The 12,050-nt window shown below is 37.7% G+C and overlaps 2 protein-coding genes across 2 annotated transcripts; both read left to right on the top strand.

Annotated features, from left to right (window-relative positions):
- Positions 1 to 25: 25 nt before the first annotated feature.
- LOC117920284 (putative pentatricopeptide repeat-containing protein At3g01580) lies at positions 26 to 2,430 on the top strand. The gene has a single exon (XM_034837718.1). It carries the CDS (start codon positions 148 to 150, stop codon positions 2,365 to 2,367), a length of 2,220 nt encoding a protein of 739 aa, XP_034693609.1. The 5' UTR covers positions 26 to 147; the 3' UTR covers positions 2,368 to 2,430.
- A 1,361-nt stretch (positions 2,431 to 3,791) lies between these two features.
- LOC117920286 (probable methyltransferase PMT7) lies at positions 3,792 to 10,849 on the top strand. The gene is made up of 7 exons (XM_034837719.1): positions 3,792 to 4,081; positions 4,175 to 4,589; positions 5,015 to 5,304; positions 6,183 to 6,566; positions 9,710 to 9,956; positions 10,095 to 10,233; positions 10,383 to 10,849. The coding sequence occupies exons 1-7, from the start codon at positions 3,910 to 3,912 to the stop codon at positions 10,539 to 10,541; spliced, it is 1,806 nt and encodes a 601-aa protein (XP_034693610.1). The 5' UTR covers positions 3,792 to 3,909; the 3' UTR covers positions 10,542 to 10,849.
- The last annotated feature ends 1,201 nt before the right edge of the window (positions 10,850 to 12,050 follow it).

Raw genomic sequence — 12,050 nt, 5'->3', positions numbered from 1 at the left:
TTCAAAAATTTACCATATGGATTATAGGTATTACCATTTTTGCATTTCCCAAAACGAAAAGAAGAAAATAAGCATAAGAGCTTGCCATAATCTCAAAGGATGTGACTCAGACTGACTGCCGATCATGCCATAGAAACCAAGAAATGAATGAAAGGATTCAAGCCATTTCAATCAACAACGCCCTTTTCACTATTCAACATTCTCTCTCATCGTCATGATCTCTTGCGTTTTCGCTTCTGTTCTTTCTCCAGTGTTCTTTTTCGCACCCATCACCTGAATTCCCATTACCTGACGTGTTCATTCCCATATTCTTCGATTCTACATTCATGCAATAACCTTCAAGCTCTCAAACGGATCCATGCTTCTCTCATCGTCTCATCCGGGTTCCAACTCCTCTCCGTTGCCTCAAAGCTTATAACTTTGTACTCGCAGTTAAATGATTTCCGAAGTGCTTTTTCCATATTTAACTCTTTTGAAGAACCCAATACTGTTATCTGGAATTCAATCATAAAGTCCCATGTCGATTCTGGTCTCTTTGGTTATGCTCTTTTGCAGTATGGGCGAATGCGAGAATTGGGTGTTGCGCATGATAGTTTCACGTTTCCGATAATAAACCAGGCAATTTGGTCGCTTGGATGTCGTGTTGAGTATGGAGAAACGGTTCATTGCGTTGCAATGAAAATGGGTTTTGGACAGGATGTATATTTTGGCAATACAATGTTAGAGGTGTATGTGAAATGTGGGAGTATTGGTAACGCTAGTAAGTTGTTTGATGAAATGACTCACAGAGATTTGGTTTCTTGGACGTCCATCATTTCAGGTTATATTTATGGAGAGAGTTTTTCTAGAGGATTCAAACTTTTCAACAAAATGAGGATGGAGATGGAGCCGAATTCAGTGACGATGGTGGTCATGTTGCAGGCATGCTCTACCTTTGAAAGTGTGAATGAGGGAAGAGAACTTCATAGTTATGTGATCAAGAAAGGATTCATGGTCGATAGGTCTGTGCAAAACTCAATCTTGAGAATGTATACTAAAACGGGTGGTAGCGGAGAGGAGGTAGAAACATTTTTCAGTGAAATTGAGGAAAGGGATATCATTTCCTGGAATATATTGATAGCTTTCTACTCCTTCAGAGGAGATATCGCAGAAGTAGCTGAGAGGTTCAATGAAATGCGGAGGGAAGTGACATCCAGCATTGAGTCGTTAACATTGGTTGTTTCTGCCATTGCCAATTGTGCCAATCTTTCCGAGGGTGGAATGCTACATTGTTCTGCTATAAAAACTGGACTGCATGACACTGTTTTGATGACATGCTTGTTGGCTCTTTATGCCAAGTGTGGGGCACTGGAGATTTCAGCTCAATTGTTTAGAGATATCCCTCATAGAAATAGCATTACATGGAGTTCTATGATGTCAGGCTTCACTCAAAATGGGTTTTTCAAAGAAGCCATTGAATTGTTCCAGCAAATGCTAGCTTCAGGTCTTCAACCTAACCATGATATCATAAGCACCCTCGTTATAGCGTATACCCATTTGGGTGCTCTACAATTGGGTAAAGCTACCCATGCCTTCTTCTTAAGAAACTTGTCCTCTTGGCCCGAAGAAGACAGTGCACCCTTGGAAACCTCTCTTTTGAACATGTATATAAGATGTGGAAGCATCTCTTCTGCTCTAATTTGTTTCAATAGAATGGTTGTCAAAGATGTGGTAACATGGACATCTATGATTGAAGGCTTTGGAACCCATGGGCTTGCTTTTGAAGCCTTGAAATTTTTCAAGAGGATGTTAGAGTCAGAAGTTCAGCCAAACAGTGTGACCTTCCTGAGCTTGTTATCTGCTTGTAGCCATAGTGGGCTTGTGGGGGAAGGTTGTGAGGTGTTCCATTTCATGAAATGGGGGTTCAGAATAGAACCTGATTTGAATCATTACACTTGCATGGTTGATCTTTTGGGCAGATCTGGAAAGCTGAAAGAGGCCCTAACTGTAATACTAAAACTGGTGGCTTGTCCTGATAGCAGGATATGGGGAGCCCTCCTGGCAGCCTCTAGAGTCCATGAGGACAAGAAACTTGGGGAATATGCAGCAGAGAAGCTCCTGGAGTTGGAACCTGACAATGTTGGATACTACACTCTATGGAGTAATATTGAAGCTAGTGTGGAAAGCTGGGGTGAAGTAGAGGAAGTGAGGAGGGTAATGCATGAGAGGGACTTGAAGAAGAAACCAGGATGGAGCTGCATTGAAGTTAAAGGCATGATTCATGGCTTTATTTCAGGAGACACTACACATCATCGAGTGGAGGAGATATGTAAGGTAGTGGGGTGTTTAAATAGAAAAATACAAGAATTTGGAGTCTCTATTGTATAACTGATTCTGGTCATGTTTAGCAGGCTTTCAATAAAAACAGGATTCTGGGAAGACATGAGAACACATCAATACCTCAGTGTTATGGAAAAAATGAGGATGGGCAATACGAAAAAAAATTAGAATAATAACATATGAAATTTACGTGAAAAACCCTAAACCGAAAAAATCATGGATAGAGAGGAAGAAAATTCATTATATCAAAAATTGGTACAAAAAAAGAGAGACGTGAAATAATTACTACATAACCATAATCATTATAACTCTTAATCTTTTATATATATATATATGGGAGAATAATAAATAAAGTAGGTCTATATGACAATTTTTTAAAACTATTTTTCAGTTAAATAATAAAAAACAATTTTTAAAAACAAATTTTAGAAAGCATGATCAAACAAACCCTAAATTATCAAACAAAATTAACAAAATTTTGTTTCTAAAAATTTGTTTGCTAGACTCGTGTAATTCATAAAAACAATCTCGGATCTTTTTTTGAATTTAGATGGATTTCATCGACTCCGTTCCTGTTGGTGAGGTGTTTGAGAAGATTAAAATTAAATACTGAAATTTTTTATAAGTATTAAAACCTATTATCTTAAATGATAAATTTGTGAAAATAAAAAATTTGTCAACATTATCTTAAATATATCTTATGAATAATTTAATCATTTAAATTTAAATAAGCACATTAATTTTGAAATAAGTTTTTAGTATAAAGAAGAATAAATTTTATTTTTTCTAATACGCATAAACTATATTGAATTTTTCTAAGATCAAAATAATGAATCAAAAAATAATTCTTTTATTTAAAACCCTATCTTTTATGCTAGATCCCCCTTTCTCTTTTCTTGGTGTGTGACTTCTCAGTTATTAATTATTATAATATTTAATGCTAGTAGAGTTCTTAAAATTTAATATATTTCATTTTCTTTCCTTGGGACAATTCTTATTAATTTCTTATTAAACAAATTTGAAAGTTAAAATAATTTATTTTAGTTTAGAATATAATTAAATTATGTTATTTATTAAAATAAAAATATATTTATTTAATATTTATTCAAATTCATTTGTTATACTGACATCCTTAATATAATACGTAACTTTTTTAACCTTAAAAAATATTTATTTTGGAAAAAAATATACTTATTTTTTTTAAATCTATATGTAAATAATTAATTTATTAAAAAAATATTTATATAAAAAATAAGTTGTTTTTCAAGAAAAAATAAATAAATTTACGGGTACATGCTACTTTTATCCCTTTTAGTCAATTTAATTTAATTAATTAATTCCAACCATGGTATATGTCTGAGCTCATAATTAGTAATTTAATATAATTAAGAAGGGAAAAAGGAGGGATCTGCTTGTGAATTAAGAGTAGCTGTTAATTTAATATAATTAGCTCACAATGGCTTCACCACTTTCGTTTCACTCATCTCTGTGCTGTCTTCTCTCACACAAAGCAGCTGATCTCCAGAAAACCAATGTTGGTGCCGCCATTGCTGTGAGAAAAAGGTGGGCTGAGAATAGGCAGAAGAAACGATGCTGTCAGCGGCGTTCGATTTGAAATCTGGCCAGCTCATATTGGTGGCTTTGCTTCTCATGATCGGCGCCTTCTACTCCGGCACTTTCTTCGGCAACACTTCCCCCATCTACGTTCCTCAATCCACCTCCAATTCTTCTTTTTATTCTTCCTCTTCCCCTTCTTCATCTGGTACGTTTTGCTGTTTGGTTTGGTTGGGTTTGGGGGCGCTCTGTTTTTTATGGGTTTGGGTTGTTTGATTGGATCTGGCTTGTGTTGTTGCAGGGTCTTCGAGATTTACCAACAGGGTTGCTCTTACTTATAGGAAAACGCCGCTTTTGATATCGGAATTTGGGGTGGATGTATGTCCATTGGAGTTCAATGAGTATATACCTTGCCATGATGTGTCTTACGTTAATACGTTGCGTTCAAGTTTGGATCTTTCCAGGAGGGAAGAGCTGGAGAGGCACTGCCCTCCGCTTGAGAAGCGATTATTTTGCTTGGTACCTCCGCCCCAGGATTATAAGATACCCATAAGATGGCCGAGCAGCAGAGACTATGTGTGGCGGAGTAATGTGAATCATACGCATCTTGCGGAGGTTAAAGGAGGGCAGAATTGGGTTCATGAGATGAATCAGCTCTGGTGGTTCCCTGGTGGCGGTACTCATTTCAAGCATGGAGCTCCTGAGTATATTCAGAGGTACATGTGCTGGGTTTGTTTTCTCGAATAGCCTCTATTTTTTTTATTTTTTTTTGCTTTTTTTCCATCAATGTCCATGAATATCCACAAATGCATGCATCTGCAAAATCTATCTTTATCTTCCGATGTATGTGGAGTCTGTAGATGAGTCTTTTGTTTGTGGAGAAAGAACATAAAAATATGAGATGCAAAATTGGCCATAAGTCCTGATGGTGATGTTTTATTTTCAATTTTGCTAGCATATGTGAGGGCAATTGGGGGCTTGGCTAATTGTTTACTTGAGCCGTTGCTAACTTGGTTTTTTGGTGGGGAAGTGATGCTTTACTCTATTAGTTCTGTAATAAGATTCCGTTGGCTTTTTTTCTCAAAAATAAATGTTAGGGAATCACTTTTGTTAAATTGTCCAAACTTTATTGTGAATGCAGGTTAGGAAATATGACAACTAATGAAACCGGTGATCTACGATCCGCAGGGGTATTTCAAGTTCTAGATGTTGGTTGTGGAGTTGCCAGCTTCTCAGCTTATCTACTTCCCCTTGACATACAAACAATGTCTTTTGCTCCCAAAGATGGTCATGAGAATCAAATTCAATTTGCTTTAGAGCGAGGAATTGGTGCAATGATTTCGGCTATATCCACCAAACAGCTACCATATCCCTCTAATTCTTTTGAAATGGTTCACTGTTCCAGGTGTCGTGTTGATTGGCATGAGAATGGTTAGTTTCACTATATTAAATGTTTGTATACATTTTTTATTGACATGGGAACAATAAATTTCTGAATTATCTTGCTGCACTCCTTAGAAAGGGAAAAAACAAAAAAGGAAAAAAGGAGAAGAGGTCTTTCGGCACTAAAATTTGGTACACAGGCACTCTACTTGAGATCAACCTTTGGTAGATGTATCATGGGTACACCTGCACTAGCCTCAATCTCTCCTGCCACAGCAGATAGGCATGTATGGAAAGTGGGAGGTTCTTAGATATGTTCTATATGTTTATTGTTCAGGAAAGAAGATTTTGAGTTTTAATTTTTATGTTGGTGCTACTGTTAGTGTTTTAGTTTCTCTAGGATTTGGTTAGTATTTTCTCAGCAGTTCTGAGTTTATTTAGTCTTGTTATTTTTGGGCCTGTAAATGGGGACAGATTTGATTGTATTGGGGGATTTGGTTTTTAAATAATATTTCATAAGAGTTCATCTCTTATTTCCTACCATCTTGTGTGGTTTGTTATTAGTGATGCATCTTTCTATCACTATTTTGCCTTCAACATAGTTCACTCTATTGTAATTGATTTAGTTAATCAATTGATGATTCACTGCCCTTATAGGGGGGTTTGCAGTAACCCCATGAACTTTGGTACTTTTGGATAATCGGAAGAGGCTTATTTACTTCTTGGCTTGCTATTCCTTTGCTGATATGGTGTAGGAAATGTTTCTGCTTTTGTAATTTAACATTACTGTATTCTTATTCTGGTGAAAACTTCCTTTGGCCTTACCAGGTCTCAGAATTTGCTGGGTTAAGTCCTTATGGCACATGTCTTGTAGTCCTCAATCATGTTTGGCCCTTCTGTTTTACACATTTTTTTTTCTCCTGCAGATGGTATTTTACTTAAAGAACTTGATCGCCTTCTGCGATATAATGGATATTTTGTCTATTCGGCTCCACCAGCTTACAGAAAGGATAAAGATTTCCCAATTATATGGGACAAGTTGGTGAATCTGACTTCAGCAATGTGCTGGAAACTCATAGCTCGGAAAGTTCAGACAGCAATATGGATTAAACAAGAAAATCAGCCATGCTTGTTGCACAATGCGGAGCAGAATCTGTTTGATGTATGTGATCCTGATTATGATTCTGGGACATCATGGAACAAACCACTCAGGAACTGTATAATACTAGGCACTTCAAGATCGGATTCTCAGAAACTCCCTCCCAGACCAGAACGTCTTTCAGTATATTGGGGCGGTCTTAATGCCATAGGTATGCCCTTTTTCTTTTCTCAAATTTAGAGGATCCAATTTTCTGTTCCTGTTTCTTTCTACTTCTCTTTGTTATTCTTAATCATTTCTGATTATGGTAGCTTATCAAGGCAGTACATCCTTTAAGCATCTAGATCTAAATCTGAGGCATTACCCTGTGTGATTTTCCGCCACTTGGCAATAAGCCCAAAACTTAAAATGCACATAGCAGATTTCTGTATCATCTATAATGGATTACCAAAATCCTTTTGCTTGTTATGCTAGCAGCCCAATAAGGTAGCCTATTTTTAGGTTCAAAGACCCAACAGATATCTGGTGTTTTCTAGATGTACAAGCATTAATCTAACAAGTAACATTGTGATTTTGAGTGAAGCGAGCAGCAATTTGATGAGGCAAAAATTCTTGCTTTTTGTTCTTTCATTTGGTTAATATGCACAATCATTAGGAGGACACTTGATACCATGAAGATTGAGATACAGTTTGGGTGCAAAAAGTGGATAATTGTGGTCCAAAGGGAAGAAGATTTTGTTGGTGGGCAAATCTTGGATGTTGTTTTGATAGCAAATGAGGTCATTGACTCTAGAATTAAAGGTAACTTGAGAGGAATCATTTGCAAGCTAGACATTGAAAAGGCTTATGACCATGTTGATCGGCGTTTTGTTGGAGAAAATAAGCTTTAGATCAAAGTGGATTAATTGGATTAAATGGTGTATCTCTACAACACGCTTCTTAGTCTTGGTAAATGGATCCACTTTAGGTTTCTTCCAAAGCTCTGAGGGGTTGAGACAAGGAGACCCTTTGTCCCTGTATCTCTTTTTTGGCAATAGAAACTCTCCCTTGCATTCTGCTAAGGGCAAAAGAAAGGGGTTTTATTGATGGCTACTTAGTACGGGGTAGAAATGGATTGGGGGTGGAGGTTTCTCACTTGTTATTTGCAGATGACACACATTCTTTGTGATGCTATCAAGGAGAACTTGGAGTACTTGCATTGGATCTTCATGTGGTTGGAAGCGATATCAAGGCTAAAGATCAACCTAGGGAAAAGTGAGTTGATCCTTGTTGGAGATGTTTCTAACTTGGAGGAGCTTGTTAGGATTTTAGGTTGTAAGGTGGGTGCTCTTCCTACTACCTATTTAGGCCTACCTTTGAGAATCCCTCACAAGTCCTATAGGGTTTGGGAAGGAGTGGAAGAATGCTTGCTTTGTGGAAGAGGCAATATCTTTCAAAGGGGGGAAGACTGATTATGATAAAAAAAACGTTTTGTCTAGCTTACCGATTTATTTCATCTTCATCTTTGCCATCCCGAGGAGGGTAGTGCTGAGATTAGAAAAGATCAGAGGGATTTTCTATGGGGAGGGGGCTTTGACTCATAAGTTGCATTTGGTGAGCTAGTTTGTTTGTTGCTTGGAAAAACAAAAAGGGGGTTTATGCATCATAAATTTATCCATCTTTAATAAGGTGTTGTTGGGAAAATGATCGTAGAGATTTATGAGTGAAAGGAACCCCCTTTGGAAATAGGTAATTGTAGGAAAGTATGGGCAGGAAGAAGGGGGGTAGTACACTAAAGAAATAAGAGAGGAGTATGATGTGAGTGTGTGGAAGACAATCAGAGGTGGATGAGAGGCGCTTAGGGATAGAACATGGTTCAAGGTTAGAGCCGACAACATGGTGAAGTTTTGGATAGACAAGTGGTGCGGGGACACTTCTCTAAGGGAATCATTTCCAGCTCTTTATTCTATGGCCTCCTCAAAAGATGCTTGGGTGGTTGGCGTCTGGGATGGTGGTAGTTGGGGCTTTAGATTTGTTAGACAGTTACATGATTAGAAACTTGAGGAAGTGGAGGTATTTTTTGGGAGATTGTATGACTACTTCATTAGGGTGGGATCTGAAGATACCATGGTGTGGTTGGGGTCAAAGAATGACACCTTCTCAATTAAGTCTTTTTACTCCTCTTTGGCTTGTAGGAGAGTAAAACCTTTCCCTCATGATATAGTTTGGAATTCTTAGGTCCCAATGAGAGTTTTTTTGCTTAGGAAGCTACATGAGCTAGGATTTTGACTCTAAATCAGCTCAAAAGGAAGGGTTGGAGGATCTTTAATAGATGTTACATGTGCAAAGAAGATGAGGAAACGAATGATCATATTCTCCTTCATTGCACGAAAGCATGCAATTTGTGGTAGTTGGTTTTTGTTTTGTTCAGTGTATAGTGGGTGATGTACTCTTCAATTAGGGGATTTCTCTTAGGTTGGGGTGGTTTCTTTGTTGGGAAGAAGAAAAAAGGCTTGAAAGGCTGCTCTATTATGTGTGTTCCAGATCATATGGAAGGAGAGAAATAGGAGAGCCTTTGGTAATTGTGAAAGCTTAGATCAAACAATTGAAAGTTTTTTCTTGAATTTTTTTAGGATTGGCTTAAATTGTATCTTGGAGATGGCTCTTTGTTGATGTTAGGATTTGTGGATTGGTTTAGGATCTATGTAGGGCGTGTTTGTTGTTTTTTGTGTCTTCGCGCTTCCTTTTGGGTCTTGTGGCTACTTTGTATACATTATGTATACCCTCTTTTATTTATAATACATTTTCCTTATCTATCAAAAAGATTTTGTTGGTGGGTTTATTTAAGCTTTGGATTAGGGAGCTTAACAAAATATTGTGTGTCCATATATGCATTCTAGTTTCATAGATTTCTCTTTGCCTATTTGGGTTCTAGATTTTATGGAAATTTTGCTGGACTTGGATTCAGTTAGGGTCATGTGATTCTACAGGTATTGATTCAAAATTTTTGGGATGGTCTGGGACTAAACTATTGATGGATTTAGCCCTGTCACTGGGATTTCACGCCCTTCTAGCTGGAAGGAATTTGTAAAGTCCCAATTTCTGGTTTATATAATTTATTTACTCAATTCCTGTTTCCAAACTTAATGGTACTCTTATACTGCGTTTTATTTAGTAATAGGTGCGAATATGTTATGGCTATCCTCTTTTCCAACCTCACAGTGGTGAGGCCAAGTTGAATAGTGGAGCATGACATGGTCTACTGGAGTTTCATCTAATCATTTGGGTTCTATCACTAGTATTGCTTAGAAATATGCAAATTATGTTAGTTTTTGTCAGTTTGGTTTGTCAACTCAATAATATTTTTTATGACAGGTATCGATCAAGAGAGATTTATTTCGGATACCATCTTTTGGCAAGATCAAGTTAGCCATTACTACAGGTTGATGAATGTTAATAAAACTGATATACGAAATGTCATGGACATGAATGCCTTGATTGGGGGATTCGCTGTGGCTATGAATACATTTCCTGTTTGGGTGATGAATGTTGTTCCTGCAAGCATGAACAATTCCTTGTCTGCTATTTATGATCGGGGTCTTATTGGTGCTTTTCATGACTGGTAAGCAATCAGCAAGCTATTGCATATGCTTATTGTGTGCTAACTTTACATTGACCAGTATATTATTGATCTTATTACAGTGGTAATTGTACCCAAATAAATATGTTATCCACTATTAATATTAATGCCTTACCTTAGGTGCGAACCATTCTCTACATATCCACGCACATATGATTTGTTACATGCCAACCATCTCTTCTCTCACTATCAAAACCATGGAGAAGGTTGTTTACTTGAAGATATTATGCTGGAGATGGACCGCATTCTGCGACCCCAGGTAATGATTCTTATTAAAATCATCTTTTACGCATGTATACGGTCAAAAACTGAAATTTAATTTCCATGGTCATTGCAAAGCAGAGTCTAATTACCTACGAGCGAGTTGCTTTATGAATTCAAGATTTTATTAAGAATATTAATGTGCAGGGATTTATCATCATTAGAGACAATGAACAAATCACATCGAGAATCAGAGATATTGCTCCCAAGTTTCTATGGGAGGTTGAATCACATTTGCTGGAAAATGAACAGAAAAAGATGGATTCTGTGCTAGTCGCTAAAAAGAAGTTTTGGGCAATAGTATGAGGCATACTAGGTAGGGTAGTGAGCTTACCGGAGTACATATTTTGTTCCAACCAACCGAGAGGCTGCTTGTATCTCGAGGCTGGTGGATATCTGTTTATTTTCGTGGTGTATCTGCATAGATGCTTATTGACCTTGTGCAATGAGACAAGGTTGCAAGTCTTCCTAATTATTCATTTCTCTGGGATCAATTTATTTGTACATGTTTTAGAGAGAATTTTCTTACACTAAGGCACTCGTCTTATATGTTGTAAACAGAGAGTGTTAATACTTTGTTTCTAATATTTCCAACAAAAATTTTAAAATTCCAACTGGTTCTTTGTGTGTGCGTTTTCGCATATGCGTGTGTGCAGGCGTCTGTCTATACATGCAATGAAGTATCTGGGATTTATTCTAGCACGACTCATGGGCGTTATCAGGATAATTATAACGATGTCATAGCTTATATTCTTGATTACACTTAAAACTATTAATTGTAAGTTTTTTGGAAATGGGACTTGTGCATGTACTGCTTAATACCCATAAGCATAAGTCACCTTATCTTAGGGCAACCTTCTCAGGGTGGGCTTGGCCGATTCTTTATCTGGGTTGGGCCAACTATAGAAAAAGTAATACAGGCCCAAGCCCCAAGCCAACTATAGAAACTAGAGAAAAAGTAGTACAGGCCCCATATATATATATATATATACATGCATATCAAAAGATAATAAAAAATAATGGTTTCCACTTAAAACTCCGAGGTCTTTGGGAATTGTTTGATCCTCTTTCTCCGAGGAAGAGGCAGCTAGAAAATACCAATAGAAGAGGAGTTGAATATGTTTTTTGAGAAACAAGTAGTCTATCTGGTTGAGAGAATGGGATTGGAGCAACAAGTGGGGCTATTTCTTCACAAAATTGTGCTTTGGGAGCAAGTAATTGAGACATAAAAAAATAATAGAGAAAACACACGTGCCGATTGCAATTAAGGAGAGTGGATGATAGTTGATAGTAATAATGGAGGGGAGCGGCGAACCCCTGGCTGGTGTAAAATGAAAGAAGAAAAGAGGAGTGGTGGGGGACAACCTGAAATAGAATAATAAGAGAGAGTAATGGGATGTGGTTATTCAAGCGGGGGTATGATTAAAGTAAAATGGTGTGTCAAGTATTAGGGGAGAACAGTTGAAGTTAAAAAAAATTTGGAATGTAGCAATTGAATCAGAGCCCATGCATGAGGGGATTGGCAACAAAGGACAATGATGTAAATTTAAAGGTAGCACCAGAGAGAAGTCTCTCCCTTGGAATGTGTCAAAAGAGAGAGGCCACTAAAAAGGAAAGACGCTGATATGACAAGACAGCCCCACGCTTGTCGGCCTAGCCCCCACACTCAGAGCCACAGGGCCACCACCACCACCTCCTCCCACCACCACCCCCCACCCCCCACCCCACCTCCTCCACCTTCCCCACCCACCCATTATTTCATTTGCAGAGAGTTGCTGCACTTCCTGCCCCCACCCGGCCCCCTCATCCCTCTTC

This window comes from Vitis riparia, chromosome 8 (assembly GCF_004353265.1).
Source record: "Vitis riparia cultivar Riparia Gloire de Montpellier isolate 1030 chromosome 8, EGFV_Vit.rip_1.0, whole genome shotgun sequence".
NCBI classification, from domain to species: domain Eukaryota; kingdom Viridiplantae; phylum Streptophyta; class Magnoliopsida; order Vitales; family Vitaceae; genus Vitis; species Vitis riparia.
This window is presented reverse-complemented; position numbering and strand designations above follow the sequence as displayed.